This window comes from Protopterus annectens, chromosome 5.part0 (assembly GCF_019279795.1).
Source record: "Protopterus annectens isolate FY-2018-M chromosome 5.part0, PAN1.0, whole genome shotgun sequence".
Classification (NCBI taxonomy): Eukaryota; Metazoa; Chordata; order Ceratodontiformes; family Protopteridae; genus Protopterus; species Protopterus annectens.
The window spans coordinates 379,360,378-379,382,619 of NC_056735.1; the positions used below are offsets into that span (position 1 = coordinate 379,360,378).

At 39.3% G+C, this 22,242-nt stretch overlaps 1 protein-coding gene across 3 annotated transcripts in view; it reads right to left on the reverse strand.

Annotated features, from left to right (window-relative positions):
• Positions 1 to 22,242, reverse strand: part of CCDC181 (coiled-coil domain containing 181) — a 606,866-nt gene that overhangs the window by 397,876 nt on the left and 186,748 nt on the right. For all 3 annotated transcript variants that reach the window (XM_044072352.1, XM_044072351.1, XM_044072353.1), the window contains exon 2: positions 9,240 to 9,381. In XM_044072352.1, coding sequence (XP_043928287.1) covers positions 9,240 to 9,359 — 120 coding nt within the window. In that variant the 5' untranslated portion in view covers positions 9,360 to 9,381. The remainder of the gene's footprint in view (positions 1 to 9,239; positions 9,382 to 22,242) is intronic.

Consider the following 22,242-nt stretch of genomic DNA (forward strand, 5'->3'; position numbering starts at 1 on the left):
TACAGCAATGGTGGTCCCACTCCACAAGGGAGGTGCCACAACGGACCCCAGTAACTATCACCCTATAAGCCTGACTAGCCTAGTCTGCAAAGCTATGGAGTGTATCATCATGGAACTCATAAACAATGATATCGGTAACCTTCAGACACTGGATCCTACCTAGTTCGGCTTGGTTAAGGGCAGATCTTGCCTCTTGAACCTGGTTGACTTCTTTGAAACAGTTACCAGGGCCAAGGGTGAGGGGAAAGTGGTCCACACAGCCTACCTGAACCTCACAAAGGCATTCGACACAATACCCCACTCTGGTATCATAAATAAGCTCACCAGCTTAAATATCAACCCCTATGTCACAAGATGGGTTGCAAACTGGCTCAGTGATAGAACCCACACAGTCAGAATTGCAGCAGCCTTGTCAGACTCTAAACCAGTTACAAGGGGAATTCCACAAGGCTCAGTCCTGGGACCTCTCTTGTTCGGTATTTACTTCTCTGAGGTACAGGCAAACATGGGAGGGCTATGGCTGACGAGGTTCGCAGATGACTGCAAACTAGGTGCCATAATAGACTCCCCGGCTGACACAAGCATTCTCCAAAAGGGTCTCACAGAGACAGATAACTGGTGCCAGAGTCATGGCCTAAAGCTAAATGCAAAAAAATGCATTGTCATCCCCTTTGGGAAAAAAAAAGTGCCCACAGACTACCACATAGGAGGTAACACACTAAGTACGGAGGAAGTAATTAGGGACTTGGGGACCCAAGTAGATAGTAATCTCTACTTTGACAACCACGTTGCCAAAGTGGTCAGAAAGACCTTCTATATAGCCCACCTCATCACAAAAGGTTTCACATCTAGATCAAGTAAGGTCATTGTACCACTCTATTCATCACTCATCAGGCCCATAATTGAAATTCAATGCCCCATTTGGGATGTACCTTACCCGACACCTGTAGCAACTGGAAAGACCCCAAAAGTACCTCACCAAGAGGATAAAGGGACTCAAACAGATGCCCTATGCAATCAGGCTAAAGAAACTCCGGCTCTACTCAGTTGCTTACTGCCTACTCAGGGGCGACCTGTGCCTGACTTATAAAGCCATGTCCAACCCAGAATTAATGGACATGCTCCATCTCAAGAAATTCAAATCCCTTAGAGCTACACATTCGAGAGACTTAAACCCGAGCACAGAAATAAATAGGACATGCTGGAGGGACAGATTCATATCCCAGAGACTCCCATCACTCTGGAACAAAATCCCAGTCCAGGTTAGGCAGAGCCCCTCACTGACCCTCTTCAAGAGAAATCTTGACGAGTGGATGGGAGACTGTAAGTATACCCCTGGGATCACTTCTGGGTCTCTGCTAAACAGAGGCACATTAAATTAACCGTAAAGGGACAATATTCTGTGACCTACTATTCATAGGCACAGTCTACAAATCTAAAAGGGTGGCGAAAGCCAAACACACTCTGGCTAGGCTTGTAAATGCCCTAGGGCAGATAGCCTAGTATCAACTTATGAACCTATGAACAGCCTGTGGAGAGGAAGGGAGGCTACACAGGACACTGTATTTAGTCTTGCTCTGATGAACTCCAGATCCTGTGTGGGAGTCACTTGTGACTCTTCCTTGTTGACTGAAATGCCTAGTGTTTCAGCAAGATGTAGAATGAAGTCTATGGCGTAAAGCAGTAAATGCCTGGAGGGGGCAGTGAGGAGCCAGTCATCTAGATATGGAAACACGCGGAATCCTTGTAGTCTCAAGTGAGCTGCTATGACTGCCATGCATTTGGTGAACACCCTGGGGGCTGTGGTGCAACACTGAAATTGGTAATGACTGGCTCCTAGCCAGAAGCGGAGATATCTTCTGGAGCATTTGTCCATTTTTATGCAGTGATACATGTCCTGAAGAGCTACAGAGCACATTCAATCATTCTTCTCCAAAAAGGGAAGGAGAGACTGAACCGTGACCATCTGGAATTTTGCCTGTTGTACAAATTTGTTCAATAGGCTGAGATCTGGGATTGGTCTCCAGTCCCCTGTCTTTTTTGGCACTAAAAAGAATCTCGATTGGAATCCAGATCCTATTTGGTCTGGTGGGACTACTTGGATGACTCTTTTTTTGAAGCAGCTTTTGAATCTCTACTGCTGCTAGATCACTCTGACTGGGTGGAACATTGGAGATTTGCTTTTGGGGTTTTGGTAAAAGATTGAAGGGGATGTGGTAACCTCTGGTAATCATTTTCTGCACCCAGGTATCTGAGGTTATTGTAAGCCAGGCTGAATGATGCAGAGAAAAATCATCCCCCGACTGTCTCCAGAGGTAAGCAATTGGGCCTCCATTCAGGACAGATGATAGGGTTGTCTGGAAAAGGAATCTTTGGAGCCCTGGTTACATGGACCCCCTATACCACATGGAGAGTGTCTTACAGAAGAGTTCCCTCCTCTGCCCCAGGGGAAATGCTCACCACGTGTCCCAAAAAGGCTCTTGGGACTTCTTGAACCCCATTTTTCCACTCCTCTGATTCCTGGAATAAGATCATTGTGGAGTGGAAAAATGAATGCCCATAGCAGAAAGGGTCTTTCCATCTTTTTCACACATGGCTAGTGTGCCTCTAACTTTCTGGCCAAATAAGGAAGAACCATCAACAGCAGCATTGACAAAAGAAGACTTGAAGGGTTCAGTGAAGTCACACAAGTGCATCCAGACATGATGCCTAATGGCAATACCTGTATCCGCTGCTCTAGATGTCCCTTCAGCTGTATGAGCAATGAGTCACATGGACGAATATGAGATAGACTTCAGGGTGGCAAGCTGAGAGGCAAACTTATCCTGAATCTCGTCAGATACTGCTCCTGCAAAGGTGGCTGAAAGCTCAGATATCAGATCACTCTGGAATCTAGTAAAGTGTGCCAAGAAGTTCAAGGACTTAATGGCAAAGTTAGTTGATGCAAATGCCCACTTCCCAAATCTGTCCATCATCCGGGACTCTCGGTTAGGAGGACAGACAGTAGAACTCTCCTCGGTGAGTTCCTTTTTGGTGGCCGCCACCTCCACCATGGCATCCACTGCTAGACCCTTTGACAAATGGGGCTGATCTTCTGGGGCTGACAAAATTTTATCTGGTCTCCGGGGAATAGGCTCTATGGAGTTAGGAGTCTTCCACAATCGTTGAACAATTAGCTTAATTAGGTCGTCAGCGGGCAGGGTCACCCAAAAAGTAGATGGGTGGGCACAAAAAGCTTGCAAGAACACAGATTCCTTGGAGGATGGGTTTGAGGGCTTCCAGTCACCTCTCTGTTTCGGTATTTCTAGGATGTCTCCAAAAGAGACATCTTCAGGGGGTGACCAGGAGGAACCTTCCCTTCATTGTAATCTGTGTCTTCTGTGACTGATTCTTCTGGAGAATCTAGGGGCTTCCTCCTGCAAGTCCTCTTACATGTTGGCTCTTCAGGGGGAAGTTCTGAGGAAAAATCTGAAGAGGAGGGACCCTGAACAGGGATGTCTTGCAGCTCTTGTGCCCACTGTCTCAACATAGCAGATTGTGACAACAGTGAACCAGAGGATACATAGATATGACACTCTGACAAGGAAGGAGCCAGCTAGGAGCCTGCTGAGGCTAAAGCTCTCTCCATCATCTGGAAGATGGGCCCACCTGAAGGGAATGGAAGCCCAGAATCAAGAAAGAAAACCTCAGAACGGGGGTCACACCCTGCTCCGATGAACCACCCTCCAGAACAGGAGCTGGGGGAGGGTTCAAAACTGCCATGGTTCCGAGAGCCACAGATGGCATTGCAGAAACAACCAGAACCATAGAAATGGCCTGGAACTGACAGCCAAACCATGGTCCAGGTGTACAATGGATCCAAAAGAGCCGAGGACAACAGAAACAACCCTGGCGCTGAGGTAAGGTCCACCATCAGTACCAAGGTAGCTGGTACCAGGAGCATCGAAGTGAAGGGCTCCAAACCGTAGAAGGAGGTCAAAGGATGATACACTGGTGGAGTCCTAGGAGAGTAAGCCTCAGCTCCGGGAGGAAGAGAGGACTGCATAGACGTGATAAGACACCTGGCTGCCAAAAGCTGGTCCAACAGTCTAAGTCCACTTCAGAGAGACTCCTGGAGGAACAGATCAACATTCCTGATGGGAACTCAGGTTTATCAAGAAAGGAGCTGGGAAGCTGACCCAAGAAGGGGTCTACCAAAGGAGAATATCTAGTCCTGGAACCGTATGTGATTCAACTTTCAGCACCATTGGTTGTGCAGAAGGGGAAGCCTGGACCAAATGAGAAATGAGAGATGTTGGAGCAGAAACTACTGTCGGTGCCGAAGAGGTCGTCGACGCCAAAGCAAAGGTCCGTGCCAAAGTAGTCTGTTATTAGTGCAATGACCATTGGAACCAAGGGGGACTGAGTCACTGTCGGAACTGAAATTATCAAGTCAGTCAATTTTGGAGTTTTAAATCTCAGTTCCATAGAGGCAGACGGAACCTGCGATTTATGAGACATTCCTTCCTGTGCCAAAGTTGAGGATGGCATGGAATGACTTCTCTTTTTTGCTTCTGGCTTAGAAGATTTTGAAGTCTCAGCCTTAGAGAGGGCTTCATCAAATGGACACTTTAACAAACTCTTTAAAATAAGCATGTTATGTCTTTCTGCTAACATACGGGCACTGAAGCCCAGACAAATTTAACAAACAATATCAAGGTGGGGAGTGCCCAGACATTAAACGCAGAAAAGATGCCCAACTGAATTGGGCATATTTCTGCCACAGTCGTGGCACTGTTTAAATCCAAATGTTTTTTTTTTTGTTTTTCTGCCATATCCAGTTACACTCAGGGACACACTCAAAAGGGTGGCATGAGGAAAAAGGACAGAAAAAGTTTTTTTTTTTTTTTTTAAAGAAATTACCAGGCATGGTTAGTGGGAATACCAAAAAGGTAAAAAAGGAGAGAAGAATGTACTAACAATGGTATTTAATAATTACTTACAGTAAAGAGAGAGAAATAGGGAAGGTAATTTACCAATGGTGGTAACATGAAATACCGTCAGGTAAAAGGAATGGGTAGAAATAGTAACAGCAATCAAAACACACTCAGAAGAATAGTGAGGGAATCAAGAGTAATCTAAATAAGAGCTTACTACCAATTCACTAAGGAAAAAACAGTAAATAAAAGCATTTAGCTGACAGTATCGGCTGATGTGTCCAATTTTCAGAGGGGGAAACGAGATCTGAGATAATGGGGAGAGAGGTATTGTGGATAAAGCCTTAGTTTGAGAGTTTTTTGGCTGGCGCAATCTATGTGTAATGGCCGAGTCAGTTCCGAGAGGCCAGAGCCAAACCCATCTGTCAAGAATGAAGAATGACATCAGATATACAGTTTTCTTTGATAACATCTAAGGTTTCACTTGATGCCATGTAGCAGTTTGTAAGTCACTTGGTTTTTGAAATATGAAGTATCTATGTAAATATTGCTTATTTTCATAATTACTAACAAATAATTAGCAGAATCTCAAGTACAATGTGATATAAATGGACAATGACACTGGATTTTCCTGGCTCTCAATAAGTTATTTCAAACCATACCCCACAACATCATGTAGACTAGTTTGCCATCATGGTTAGCTTTAGTGACAATATCTATACAGGTTAGAAGTGCAGAGTTAGTACTATGGTTAGGGAAGAAGCCATGTTGTGTAGGTGAAAGGAGTTCTTCCCGCAAGACATAGTTTAGCAATTGCTTCCGAATACATTTTAAGTATTTTGGAAAAGGGGGATAGGATTGCTCTAGGTCTAAAGTTAGTAATGTCTTTTGAATTTCCTCCTTTGTCCAGAGGAATAATGTATGACTTTTTCTAGAGACAGGGAACATGGGATTCCTGGAATGAGCAATATAAGTATTCAGACAGACTAGGGAATGCTATCACTTGGAAGGTCATCAGCTGAAGTAGAGCATGGTTTGAGTTTGTTTAAGAGTAGTTTTATACAGGATGTGGGAACATGTTTAAAGTTGAAAGTGGATGTGGTGATACATGGCTGCTGGGCAAGGTTAGGATTAGATGTTGGGGAATTCTTAGTTTGAGATGTTATACAATCTATGAAATAAGAAATAAACTGTATTGCAGTTTTTAGTGATGAATTATTGGGATAGGGGTTAGGACTGAATTCATGTCTGGGATACAATATTTCTTTAATGGCTGTACACATTTTTTTAGGGTTGTATTTACCATTATTCTGAAAGTTAGAATAGTACTAGTTTTTGGGCTTCATTAATTTGCTTTTTAATACAACTGCAAAGCATTCTAAAGTTTTCAAGATGTTGTGGTGTTTTATAGTTTTAGCATTCTTTCCATACCTTTTCTCTATCCCGCAGTAGCATTCTACTCTTTTTGTGCAGACAAGAGGTTAGGAGGGTGGCCTAATGGTTAAGGTGTTTGCCTTACAAACACAAGGTTTAGGGTTTGAGTCTCACAAGGGATAATTGGCTAGGCTTAAAATGACTCACAAGGGCAGTTAGCTTAGTACTAATCTATAAACCTATGACAATTTGCATTACTTGTTTTTAGTTTCTTCCTTCAAGGAGGTGGGAGGATATTCAGGAAAGTTGTAATGAATTAATTTACAGTATCATCTAAGGGGAGGAGTTTTAGGAATTACCAGTTAATAGATCATGGGTTAGTAAGGAATATTTCTGGATTAAACTTGAAAAGGTTGTGAGTTGTTTTATAAACATTTTGTTTCTATACTGCACTCTTTCTCTTTTCACTTTCTCTCTCTCTCGGTCTCTCTCCCTCCGTATCCCTTTCCTTAGTTGACCTTAACTTTTCTGGCTTCTTAACAAAAGGAGAAGCAGTAACACAAGCACTCATAGCCTTCATACTGTTTAAGTGGATGTGTGAGATGTTTGGCTGTATCGCTTGGGAGATGATCACTGAGACAATGTGCCTGCGGTGGTGTATTTGCTAGGGTCTGACACTAGGATCCAGTCTAATAGGGAATTTGATGCCTTGCTATAATGTGTGAGGCTATTAATTACTTGTGTGAAACCAAATAAGTTCACGCTAGATGCAGGGGAGTTAGAGTTTATGTCCAAACAACTGACATTAACTCATCTAGTATTACTTTTTGTGGAATTGTTATGGATTTCCAGTGTAGGACATCTTCCAGTACAGCTGTACTGTTGCCAGGAGGGATGTAAAGAAGAGTAATACATATTTGTTTATAATGGTTTAATTTCAGGAAAGTAATTAGAAGGTCTGCTGAACTGAATTTTGGTATGAGTTTGTTGTAAAAGGAAATGTGGTAATTGTTGGGAAATTTTAAAATAATAACATCAGTCTTCCTCTTTATATGCTCATTATAGATTATATTATAGCTGGGAGGTCAAATTTCAGAGTTGTTAATGCTGGGTTTAAGCAAAGTTTCAGTTAATTGAGAATATCAGGCTAATGATGGGTAATCTAGGTATGCAGTTTGGCAATTTTATTTCTTATGCTTCTAACATTTATGGCAGCAAAAGCCAGATTACCAGGTTTCGGGGAAGGGGTGAGTAATGTAGGGTTAGAACAGTGTGTGGAAGAAAAATGTCTAGATGTTCATTCTGACAGGTGGGGCTAGGATTAGGGTGAATGTCTCCTCCTAAAAGGATTTTAGTATATTGGGGAATTATCGATAGATGTTTTTGGAGAGAATTTTTTCACTTAATTTTGTTCTGGTTTGAGTTGAAATGGAGTTAATCAGCTTATATTTGGAGCAAAGGTGAGGGGTGTCATTAAATAGGTTTGATGCAATGTGTGGAGAATGCACAGAGGAAAGATGAATAGGTGGTTGGAACACCACTGGAGATATGTTGAGAGCTATTATAGAGTTATGATAGGATAAAAGATGGCCAAACAGCAAAAGAAAAGAGGATAAGCTGAATATTAGCATGATTAAGTAAATTCACACACATGGAATCCGCTCAGGCAAGCCGACTGGTAGTACACCAACACCATACATAAGTTGAATAAATCCAAACTGCATTTAATATACTATAACATAGAATTTAAGCACATAAAAAAAAAGCTTTTCGTTGAATTGAATAAATCAACTTCCTCAGAAAAAAGCTTATCATAAATTAATATAATTCATTATATTAATTACAAATACTTATTATTTTTGATAGTAGAGTTTTTCATATTAAAACTTTAGGACTAAGTAATATTGTTTAAACATACACATACACATGACTTTTATGGGTTTACCAATTTTTAATGTGTCATTTGATTTTTTTGATTTTTTTTTAGTTTTTAATTTGTGATAAATTTTGCTATGTCCACAAAGCAACAGGTTAAGTAAATTAGGCCCATTGCTTTGTTTTATTCATTTACTTATTCATTTTATTGATGCTTAAATGTTTTTAAAGTAGGATATATTTATTGAGTGGTTTGCTGTTGCTATCTGGCACTATGAAATTGTAACAAAAAGAATGTACCACTTTAAAAGTTTGTAAAGCTGGGGAGGGGCTTGCGAGTGTTCCACTATGCAGGCAACCTTTCAATGCTTGTCTAGCAATCATGTGACTAGGTGGAGGGAAATTTAAACCCCTGTTTCTTGTGTAGGCTTTTTTCTGAGGAAGTTGATTTATTCACTTCAACGAAAACATATACATACACATGAATTTTATTTATTCGACTTGTGTATAGTGTTGGTGTACTACTGGTCGGCTTGCCTGAGCGGATTCCATGTGTGTGAGTTTACAGAAGTTTATCATTCTTTCTTGAGTTTATGATTAAGTAAATGGTTCTGTATGTTGGAAGGTAGTGGGGAAGTAGTGATCAAGAAGGAAATGTGGCTGCAGGACAGAAGGATATTTAGTGGTGGTAGAGTTTGAAAGCTGATTGACGGTAAGGAATGGGGGGGGTTAAAAGGCTATAGTATGAGAATGAAGGTAAAACAGGAAGAAGTACAATTTAAGAATAATCAATAACTACACATACAGACTTGTGAGGTATAATATTTGTGCTCTGTCAGTGTACCCTTGGAATACTAAACATTCAACTAGGTGCCTGTCTTGTATTCTACTTTTCCAAGAAAGTCATTTTTAGCTTTATTGCAATGCAACACTTTGGAGTTGCAGCCAGTGCTTATTGCAGTCCTACTACTTAGGACCTTTGGACTGTGAGCTTATGTCAGTATTCCTTGTGCCATATGTCTAAAAACACAAAATTAATCTTTATCTTTTGCGTACTGGAGTTGTAAGGATTACCTCTGAACCATCACATTGTGCTTTCCCCTCTTCATTAATTAACCAGTCCAAGTCCTTTTCAAAGTCATCTTCATAATCAACAGCTTCTGCATCTTTAATACTTTCTTCTTTTTCAGTCATGTCTGGTACCTGAACTATATGCCTAGAATGGGAAAGAAAGAATACAGGTGAGAATATCAATCTTAAAACACAAAAATTATTTTTATGAACTTAAAACAATGACACATCTGTAAAAAAGGTACATCTTTGACAATTGTGTGTGTGTGTGTGTGTGTGTGTGTGTGTGTATGTGTATGTGTGTGTGTGTGTGTGTGTGTGTGTGTGTGTGTGTGTGTGTGCGTGTGTGTGTGTGTCTATATATATAAAAAAAAAAAAAAATATATATATATATATATACACACACACACACACACACACACACACACACACACACACACACATTCAGTGGATATAAAAAGTGTACACACCCCTGTTAAAATGCCAGGTTTTTGTGATATAAAAATGAGACCAAAATAAATAATTTCAAAACTTTTCCCACTTTTAATGCGTCCTATAACCTGTACAATTCAATTGAAAAACAAAAAAACTCTGTTAGGGGAAAAATATAAAAAGTAAAAAAACATACAATAAGCTGGTTGCATAAGTGTGTACATCCTTAAACTAATACTTTGTTGAAGCCCCTTTTGATTTAATTACAGCATTCAGTCTTCTTGGATACAGGCCTGCCATCAATTAAAGAGATTCTGATTAACCCCAAATAAAGTTCAGCTATCCTAGTAGGATTTTTCCTGACATTTACTCAGTTGCATGCTACAGCAAAAACCATGGTTCACAGACAACTTACAAAGCATCAAAGGGATCTCATTTTTAAAAGGTATCAGTCAGGAGAAGTTTACAAAAACATTTCTACATCATTGGATATACAATGGAACACAGTGAAGACAGTCATCAAAAAGTGGAGAAAATATGGGACAACAGTGATGCTGCAAAGAACTGGACGTCCCTCCAAAATTGATGAAATGACAAGATGAAAACTGATCAGGGAGTCTGCCAAGAGACCTACAGCACCACTGAAGGAACTGCTGGAATTTCTGGCAAGTACTGGTTGTGTATTACATGTGACAACAATCTCCCTTATTCTCCATAACTCTGGACTATGGGGTAGGGCTGCAAGACAGAAGCCTTTTCTTACACAGAAAAACATCCAGGCCCAGCTAAAATTTGCAAAACAATACATAAAGTCTCCCAAAAGCATGTGAGAAATGTGTTATTGTCTGATGAGACCAAGGTTCAACATTTTGGCCACAATTCCAAAAGGTAAGTTTGGTGCAAAAAGAACACTTCGCATCACCAAAAGAACGCCATCACCACAGAAAAGTATGGTGATGGTGGTATCATGCTTTGGGGTTGCTTTTCTTCAACTGGAACTGGGGCTTTAGTCAAGGTGGAGGGAATTATGAACAGTTGCAAATACCAGTCACTTTTGGCCCAAAACCTTCAGGCTTCTGCTAGAAAGCTGCTGAAGAGAAATTTCACTTTTCAACATGGCAATGACAACAAACATACATCCAAATCAACAAAAGAATGGCTTCACCAGAAGAAAACTAAAGTTTTGGAATGGCCCAACCAGAGCCCAGACCTAAATCCAATAGACAATCTGTGGGGTGACCTGAAGAGGGCTGTGCTCAAGAATCCCTCGCAATCTGACAGATTTAGAGCACTTTTTGCTAGGAAGATGGGCAAATATTGCCACGTTAAGATGTGCCATGCTGATAGACTCCTACCCAAGAAGACTGAATGCTGTAATTAAATCAAAAGGTGCTTCAACAAAGTATTAGTTTAAGGGTGTGCACACTTATGCAACCAACTTATTGTACGTTTTGTATTTTTTATATTTTTTCCCCTAACTGATTTGTTTGTTTTTCAATTGAATTGTACAGGTTATAGGTCATATTAAAGGTGGAAAAGGTTTTGAAATGATTTATTGTGGTCTCATTTTTTATATGACAGTGTGTGTGTGTGTGTGTGTGTGTGTGTGTGTGTGTGTGTGTGTGTGTGTGTGTGTGTGTGTATATATCTGTATATATGTGTGTATCTGTATATGCAGGTATATATACATACATGCACACATATATATATATATATATATATATATATATATATATATATATATATTTATAAAATTAATTTATTTATTCCTTGCATTTGCCCCTCTGCTGCTGTGTGTCCCTGTCCTAGCGTCCTTGCTACCAACCTTTTCTCCTCCTACTGACATACGTGACTTTCAGCTCTGCCCTGCTGGACATCTAAATACTCCTGCGCCTCAGCTCCAGTACAGGACTCCAACAAAAGCTACTCTCAGACATTGCCAAAATAAAAGCAAAAGTAAAGTATGTGGATTTAACGTTTAACTGTATTAAGAATTACAACCTGCCTTAACCTTTGTTAGATGGTTAGAGTACACTCCCTACCAGGGTCACCAGCAGCGAATCCCCTCTCCACTCTGTCAAACCCCGTATTTGTCTCTAATCTAGCCTTTAGGCCAATAGTTAGGCGTTAAACTATTGTTCTTTCCCCAGCCTTCCGGGAACTTACCTAGACACTTCTTCATCCCTCTGCTTACCATCTCTACTTTCCCCTTAATTACCCAGCTTTAGCATTCTATGTCTTCCTCCCTCATCTCAACCCCTAATCTCTCATAACCTGAAATGACTACTGTTGCTCTCTGCCTCTTTTACCCTTACCTAGCTTCCCTCCTAATCCTCCCCCATTTCACTGCTGCTGTGTTTTACTAGTGACTGATTGTCTTTTTCTCAGCAGCTCGAGGCTCAGGGCTAGCCACGCTCATTTGCCCTCGCTAAGCTCGGGCTCACTTCACTCCGCTACCCACCCCCATTCCCACCCACCCCCATTCTCATATAATTTATCTCTATCCTCAGTCCCACCCTCTCTCTCCATCATCCAATCAACTCCTTCAACTATCAGTAAACTGAAAGACCCACCCTATCAACCACACCCATATAACTCCTCAATCATTATAACCCCTCCAATCCACACATATCACCACTTATTTAGTATCATTCCCTACATGATCCATATTTTAACTCTAATCCTACTAATACGACCCACATCCATACATGCAACCATATACCCCCACCAACCACTTTCAGCACACAAACTCTTCCCATAAAACTAAACAAGCATAGTTACTCAAACATCTCTCCCTCTCTACTAGCAGTTAATGCCATTACCTCAGACAGATTAAAACTACTACTACCTACCCCCAAATTTAAATTATGTCTATTACTACACTACAAATCCACCTCACATAAACAACAATCTTACACCAAATTTTATCTACTCCACACATTAATATAATGTGGAGATATCCATTCAAATCCAAGCCCAATCAACACTCATACATCCACTGCCAACCAAGCTGACCAAACATTTCACCACACCCATACATCCACAACTAGGCTAGCTAATCACACATCTCAACACACACTTCACCTAGTAACAATAACTACTCGCAGCATTTGCAATAAAACTACTGAATTCCATGCCTGGCTAACTACCCACACCTCACATATTATTGCAGTAACAGAAACATGGCTAAAACCACACATTACTGACACTGAAATCCTCCCTCCAAGATATATTATAATTTGTTCAGACAGACTTCATAAAAATGGTGGTGGTGTAGCATTAATCTATCAAACCTCACTACAAATAAGAACCTATACAAAACCCATCCCCACTTTCAATAACCTTGAGCTACTACTTACATTCTTTCACATAAATAGGAATGAACAAATATGCATAGCAGTAATATATATTCCCCCAGGCCATAACATACATATACCTGTAGACGTTTATCTTGGATAAATCAGAATATACTGCATGAATCTATAATTCTAGGAAACACCAATATTAATTGGCTAAATTTAGACAACCCCTCTCCAGCAAACAGCATAAACCTTCACAGTTTCACCCAACTCATCACTACTCCCACTCATGGTCTTGCAACAGACTCTGAATCAACCCTAGACTGGATACTTGTAACCCATCCCCAAGACTACTCTAACTCAGGCACCCTACGAAATACAATAAGCGACTACCTTCCACCATATACCTATAGGACTCATCCTCAAGCAATAAAAAAGCACCCATATAGAACCTCCAGGAATTTTGCCCACTTTGACTAAAATATGTTTATAAGTATCCTAAACTCCCAAAACTGGAACCCATTAAAAATACTTCCCTTAGATGCAGCCATTGACTATTTCAACAAAGTCTTTTTAAATACCCTCAATAGCCTAGCTCTAATGCATACTAAACAAACTAAAACCAACCATGCCCCCTGGTTACAAAACTAACCAAACAAACTATCTTAATTAGAAACAAGGCATGGAAAATATGGCTGAAAGACAAAACAAAACAAAATGAACTCCACTACAAAGAGCTCGGTAACAAATCCAAAACGCTAGTGATACAAGATAAAAAAGATTATTTTTCTGCTAAACTATCTACCTCATATAACAATCCCAAAAACTTTTGGAAGTCTGTCTCCTCTCTGCTTAACCCAGGTACCATCCAAAACCCATCCCATGCACCAAACAAAAGCCCACAAGAAATTTTCCAAGATTTTAATACCCACTTTATATCTACCATTCAAAAGCTACTCAAAGACTGCCTATCCACTTCAAACATACACTTCCCACCACCAACAAAACGCTCCCCTTCCCTGCAGATTACTCTACTACACAACCAGCCACCTTCTTCACCATCCAACCTGTACCCACCTCGCTGATCTTCATACTCCTAAAACAACTCAAACCTTGCCTACTGTCGGCTGATAATCTTCCCCCAGAATATCTGTAACTAGCAACTAACTCAATAGCATATCCAGTTACTATTCTCATAAATCTCTCTCTCTCTCTCTCTCTCTGAATTCTACGTTCTTTTTTTATGGAAAAAATCCATCATTACCCCACTACACAAAGGGGGAAACTTCCATGATCTTTCTAACTACTGTCCTATCTCTATACTCTCCCCGCTATAAAAATCTTGGAAAAATGTGTTCACTCACAACTACTTAAACACCTCTCAAATAATGCTCTTCTATCCTCTACCCAACATTGTTTCTGGCCAGGGCATAGCACCATTACTGCCCTATTATCTTTCACAGACTCTGTCATTAAAGTCTTGGATGCAGGCCATCCAACCTCAGTAATCTTACCAGACCTATCTAAGGCTTTCGACACAGTGTCACATACCAAGCTAGTAAACCAACTATCACGACTAGGTTGCCCCTCAAAATCCCTCAACTGGTTTACCTCTTACCTACAGAACAGGGAACAATCAGTAAGGTGGTTAAATGCACAATCCTATTACCAACCTAAAAATATAGGAGTACCACAAGGATCCATTTTAGGTCCATTACTGTTCAATATTTTCATCAATGGCCTGCACAAAGCCCCCCAAATCCAGAATCTCATCCAATATGCCGATGATTCAACACTGATATCTACCTCCAAAAATTTCTCATACCTCCTCACAGTTACACAACAGGCCTTTACTTCTATCGAATCATGGCTTACTAATGCACAACTTATGCTAAACCCCCAAAAAACTAAACTTCTACTTTTTTCTACAAAATCACCTGACATTGACTTCAAAATCCTTGCTAAAGATGGCACAGAAATAGAACTAGTGAAAACAGCCAAACTACTAGGTATAACAATAGATAACAAACTCAGATACGAACCACACATCCTAACTGCAATAAAGAAAACCCATTTCAAACTAGGTAAACTATATTGCCACATGCTCTACTTGGATAAAAATACCAAAATAAAACTAGCCAGTACCCTGCTCTTCCCCTCCCTTCTATATGGTAGTGCCATTTTTACTAATCTGCACACAACCCTTAGTAACAAATTACAATCCTGTTACAACAAAATAGACAAATTCGCCTCGGAAATAACACACCGTTCTCATCACTGCCATGCCATCACCAAGCTAAAATGGCTAAGGTTTCCCCACCATCTATAATACACCTAACTAACCTTAGCCCACAAACTAATTTCTAAACCAAATGACTGCCCTGCCCTCAACTCAATCCTACATATACCTCCACAAGAACACTACGATCTTCCTGTAAACACACGCTTACTGTAACCAACCCAACAAAAGAGCAGGACAATGTCTGTTCTCCCATACCATACCTAGACTATGGAATAACCTTCCATCAGAAATCACCCAAACTGACCACCCAAAAACTTTTAAAGTAGCTCTAAACACATATTATCTAAACAATCCATCCTGCACCTGCCTCAGGAGCAAACCACCTTAAACAGTACATTTCACCAAATACTTTGCAAAACCCAGTCTGCACATTTTACTAGTGTATTCCTACTATACAGGATACCAAAATCTTAACAAAGAAAGCAATGTTTCTTAGTCCATGCCTTGTCTATTAATGTAACATTCATCGTATTGTAAGGCTTTTTCTAGTTCAATGTAATGTAAATCCTAAGAAATGTAAATTGTAATATGTTTTTCTCCCTGTTATATCTGTAATACTTTCATTGTATTTTAAATATTGTCTTTCTTTTGTAATACTTGTGGAGTTTTTTTCCCCGGGCCCCCACTGAAAATGGGTCTCTGACCCAGTGGACTTTCCAGGTCGACAAATGTTAATAATAAATAAATAAATCTATATATGGATCCACTTTATATAATTGAAGAACCAAAACAATGAACCTAATAACATCGAGATGAATTTATAGCAAGTTGATAACAGCGAAACTACATAATATCAGAAGTTGTAAAGTTGAAGTATCTTTTGAGCATGTTAGAAAAGCATCTGTATGAATGCAGATTGCACTGCAGTATTGATTTTACACTTAAACTGATTTAAAAAAAATGTAGCATTCTCAATGGTTTTGCAGGGGGTCCATATTAAATGCTCGAAGAGGCGTTCCATCGAACACCTTTTCATCGACATGTAATCAACGACCTCACTAAACTGCGAACATTCAAAACAGCAATTTCTTTCCCTGGGAAAGAAATTGCTTTAACTAAAAACATATACAGACAATTTCAGACATCACAAAGTGGGGGGCTTCACCCCCCATCCCCCCATGTGCAGGGCTGTGCCCTCCACACACCCCCTGACTAAATATACCAACGAGATCGCACTGCAGTGTGGTAAAGGGCGATGTGACGGCTCAGGCCAAGCAATTTTTTTCCCTGGAAAAAAAAAATCACTGACCTGAGCTTTCGCTATTTTTGGATTTCGGTCTATATGTGTCAGTGAAATGGAACTGTAATGCCATTTCACTGATCTAATATAGACCCTTTTGCAGGGGGCAAGCCCCCCAGTGACCCTACACCCCCTACTAATTAAATATACCAACTCCGAGATCTCAGTACTGTGGGGAAAAGTGTAAATTTCCCGATCCTCACTGTACTGCGATCTTCATTCCATTTGTTTTCTTTGTTCAGTTTACTTGTAGAATCTGTTCTTATGAATGCATAGTGATCTGCATTCATATGGGTGCTTTCTGACATGCAGAAAAGGTGCTTCAACTTTACATCTGTATTATGCAGTTTTGCTTTTACCAATTTGTCTTCATCTCCTTGGTTCTTTCATTATATAAAGTAGATCAGTATATATATATATATATATATATATATATATATATATATATATATATATATATATACAGTGGATATAAAAAGTGTACACACCCCTGTTAAAATGCCAGGTTTTTGTGATATAAAAAATGAGACCACAATAAATCATTTCAAAACTTTTCCCACTTTTAATGTGAGCTATAACCTGTGCAATTCAATTGAAAAACAAACAAATCTGTTAGGGGAAAAAATATAAAAAGTAAAAAAAAACATACAATAAGCTGGTTGCATAAGTGTGCACACCCCTAAACTAAAACTTTGTTGAAGCAACTTTTGATTTAATTACAGCATAATCACCATAAAAAAACTACATAGTATCATACTTGTATCAACCATTCAAATATCCAATTTCTTTAAACGTGCCATCTCATATAATTTTTAAAACTAGAATTTAACAAAAGACACTTGTCTGTTTCCTCAGCGTAATAAACATAACATGGCCTTTTATTCGTTGCTTTATATGCCAAGTCACATTTTACCAGCAATTTGATTATTCCCAGCCTCCACAAAATGTTGAAATCGCACTCCTTTTTAAATTGTTTCAAACTTTTTTTCACTTCTACCTCTAAAACATACCATAGATTAATGTATTAATATCTTTGCATAATCTCCTCATAATTTTGTTTCCAGCTATTTCTGAAATGCTCAGTCTTCACTCCCACATTTTCCTTTGATACCATTAATATAATTTCTTATTTTTTTTACATCTTTTCAGTGTCAATAATATTCCCAACATTCAACATAGTTATATACATAATTTTTGTTACAATATTCCCATTGTCATATTTCATACATTTCAAAACCCAGAATAATTTCAAAGAACTTAAAAATACAATGGGATTTATCAAACCTAAACTTCCATCACTTACTTAATTGTACAATACACAAATTGATTTAATTTTGAATACCACACTACTGAAATACCATTTGCAATAACACTCTTTTAACTTTATTCATTGTATAAACAAAAGTTATGTACCTCCCATAATGCTTGAAGCTGTTCAAATGGATGAGAGAAAAGGAAAAGGTCTGGAAGATGATCCAGCACCAAGGGAATGTATTTCAGATGAGGGCAGAAGAAGGTGAGCTATACCTGCCTGGGCCAGATGGGGGCAATGAGAATCAATGTTGTCTTGCACTTCATGGCTTTCTATAGAAACCTGGTTATAAGAGGAAAGCATGGAAATTTGTACAGGAGACCTAAGGGTTAATTGTGGACTACAGCATCACTTAGTATCTGCCTCTCTTGGGGAATTAAGGTGAAGTAGCTGCAGTACTTCCTGCTAAGGTGGTCTGTGAAAGGATTGCAACACGGTTGACCCCAGCAAATGAAAATCATAATTGCCTCACTTGTGAGGCAGAGGAATGCATCTGCTCAGTTTGTATGTCAAGACATTGGAACTCCTCGGGATGTACAAGGCTACTATAAAGTTTTGAATAGGAATTTCCCAATGCCACACCCTCATGGCTTCCAGGCACAAAGAAAGGAAGACACTGACACTCAGTCACTGTCTTCCTTCACACAGCAGAGCCTGCAGCCACTACATCCAACCTCAGTACAGCAGAAGCTATGCCACAGGGTCCTACTCCTACAAGTTTACTGAGAATTTTGTCATTGTATAACAACCTGTGGTCACTACATCCAACCTCAGTACTGCAGGAGTTCTACCACAAAGCCCTACTTCTACAAGTTTACTGAGAATTTTGTTATTGTATAATAGCCTGTTCTTACTACATCTGACCTCTATACTGCATGCGTTCTGCAACAAGGCTCTACTCCTACAAGTTTACTGAGAGTTTTGTCATTGTATAATAGCCTGCTGTCACTACATCTGACCTTGATACTGTAGGAGCTGTGCCACAAGGCCCTACTGCTACAGGTTTACTGACAATTTTGTCATTGTATAATAGCCTGTGGTCACTACATCTGACATCGATACTACAGGAGCTCTGCCACAAGGCCCCACTCTTACAGGTTTACTGAGACATTTCTTGTTGTATAATATAAACACATTTAACAGGAAGAACCTTGCTGTGTATTAACTTTAATGAGTCAAATACATGCCTGCTCTGTGATTGAAAGTCTATGTAAAACAGTCTGCACTCTAAGGAACTCTTACTAAATTGGCCACGGCCTCCTTTTTCTTGACTAGTAGACTATATTGCATATGCCAGCAATTCAGTCTCAGGAAATGACAGAAAACCTGTTTTACTTTGAATATCTTTGTTAGTTGCTTTCTACCAGCTATAAACTGATTTCTCTCAGTTATAATTTGACCTGACAGTAGGAAGATCAATATGCACCCCCTACCCTACCCCCAATTCCCATCCACCTCTTCTTACCCTAGGATTATACTTCCTAAGCAAGCATTTCACTTGTGACTCTTATTCCAAAACCCTCCTCAAATGACCTTACTTCTTCCATACAAACACTTCTGTTTATTGTTTTCTACTTGCCTATCTCCATTTAATTTTAGTCCCATTCCCAACTATCCTTTTCCCTCCCATATTGCTATGCACTATATCCATTCGTAACCAAAACTCTCAGTAATAGTACCTATCTATTCCATGTTGTATCTTTTACTTTTCCCAAATAAATCCTCATTTCTTCTTATTTTCACTAGGTCATTATAGCTCTAGCCTTTCATACACTCTATTCCTTACATTACAGAGAGAATATCAGGACAACCTAATTTTCTTATTTTAGAGAAAAATACTTCTTTCCTTAGCTATCCACTACCAGCTTTCAAAATCCACCATCATCGAATCTCATGTTGCCATGCAACTTCTCGTTTTCTTCTTCACTGCTACTTCCCCACTAACTGACATCTATAAAAAAGAGATTCCTGTACTTAATTATGCTACTCTTCAGCTTATCCTCTATTATTCCCCTCCTACTGTGCCATCTTTCATTCTAGCATGACTCAATAATATATTTCAACTTCTCTCCAACTCTGTCCCAACCACCTATCCATATTTCCTCTTTACTCTTCCTACACATTGCACCAAACCTATTTAATACTGTCCTTTACCTTTACTTCAAATGTAGACTGATTAACTGCACTTCAACTCGAATATAAACAAAATTAAGTGCAAGAATCCTTTCCAAAAACAGGTATGCTTAATTGCCCAATATACTAAAATCCTTCTTGGAAGAGATATACACCCTAATCCTGGCCAAACCTATCAAATGAACACAAAGATAACTCTTTCCCACACACTTCTCTAACCCAACAGCCAATCCTCAAACCTGGTGACTTAATTTTTGCTACAATAAATGTTAGAAGCATAAGTAATAAAACTTCTGAACTACAAGCCTGTATTAACCAACATACGCCTGACGTTCTTGCTCTAACCAAAACCTGGCTTAAACCCAGCATAAACAACTCCAAAGTTATACCTCTTGTCTATAATATTATCAATAATGACAGTATAAATAGGAAAGGTGGTGGTATTGCTTTAATATTTCCCAACAACTACCACATCTCCCCTTAGAGCAAAATAATATGACAATTCAATTCAGCAGAGCTTCTTATTGCTTTCCTCAAAAATAAACAATTACACAGGAATATGTATTACTGTCCTTTTCATCCGTCTTGGCAACAGTAAAGCTATACTGGAGGATATCCTTCATTGGATATCCATAACATTTCTACAATATAAAATACTACTAGGTGATGTGAATGTCAATTGGATGGACATAAACTCTAAATCCCCTACAACTAACATGAATGTATATGGTTTCACACAACTAATAGCCCCACACATTATAGCAAGACATCAAATTCCGTATTAGACTGGATCCCAGTATCAGTCCCTAGCAAATACACCACCACAGATACAATGTCAGACTTCCTCAGTGATCATCTCCCAATAAATATGATCAGACATCTCATACATCCAGTTAAACAGCATATTTATAAACCAACATGCAACCTTTCCAGGTTTAACCTAGAAATGTTCATTACTACACTGTCATCCATTAACTGGAACTTCTTAAAAATTCTCCCCTTAGACGATGCTGTAAATGAAGTCAATATAACTTTTCAAAATATCCTAAATAGCCTTGCACCTCCTAGAAGGAAGAAACTAAAAAGAAATAATGCAATTTGGCTATCCAAAAAGTAGAATGCTAATGCAAGACAGAGAAAAAGCATGGAATGAATGGCAAAAATATAAAACACCTAAATATCTTGAAAACTTCAGAATGCTTCGCAATCATTCTAAAAAGAAAATAAATGAAGACAAAAATACTATAATAACTTTCAGAATAATACTAAACACAACCCACAAATTCAGCCCAAACCCCTCTCCCAATAACTCACCATTCAAAACTGCAATACAGTTCAACTCTTTTTTTTACAGATATCATAGCATCTCTAACCAAGGATTCTTCAACATCTAATCCCAACCCTGCCCAAGAGCCACATATCACCACATCCACTATCACCTTCAAAACTGTGCCCACATCCTATATAAAACTACTCTCAAACATACTTAAACCGTGCTCTTCTTCAGCTGATGACCTTCCAAGCGAGTACCTAAAAACAGCAGCCAATGGCATCACCTATCCTGTTTCAATCCTTATAATTAGGCCAGTCCAGGAATTCCACATTCCCTTTCTCTAGAAAAAGTCACACATTATCCCTCTGTACAAAGGAGGAAATTCAACAGACATTAATAACGTTAGACCTATAGCAATCTTATCTCCCCTCACCAAAATATTTGAAAAATGTATTCAAAAGCAATTTCGTGACTATCTCCTGCAGGGAAAACTCCTATTTCCTACACAACATGGCTTCCCTCCTTCCCATATTACCATCACTACCCTTCTAACCTATACAGATACTGTCAATAAAGGTAGAGATGATGGCAAACTAGTCTTATTTCTAGAGTTGTCTAAAGCCTTCAACACAGTTTATCACAGCAAACTTCTACTTCAAATGTCCTCACTAGTTCTCCCTCAGTCCACCCTTCTGTGGTTCAAAAGCTATCTGTCCAATAGGTATTGGTCAGTAAAATGGCACTCCACACTCTCTCCTTACCTCCTATTCACCACTGGTGCACCAAAAGGCTCTATCCTTGGTCCCTTCCTCTTTAACATTTTCACCAACACTCTCTATACATCCATACAACAGGCCACCCTAATACAACACGCAGATGATTCTACTCTCATTTGCACATCCGACAACATGGTACACCTCCCAAAAATTACTCCAGAAGCTTTAATAGCCACTGAAACAAGGCTTCATAACTCACACCTCAAGTTCTACCCAAAAAAGACCAAATTATTACTGTT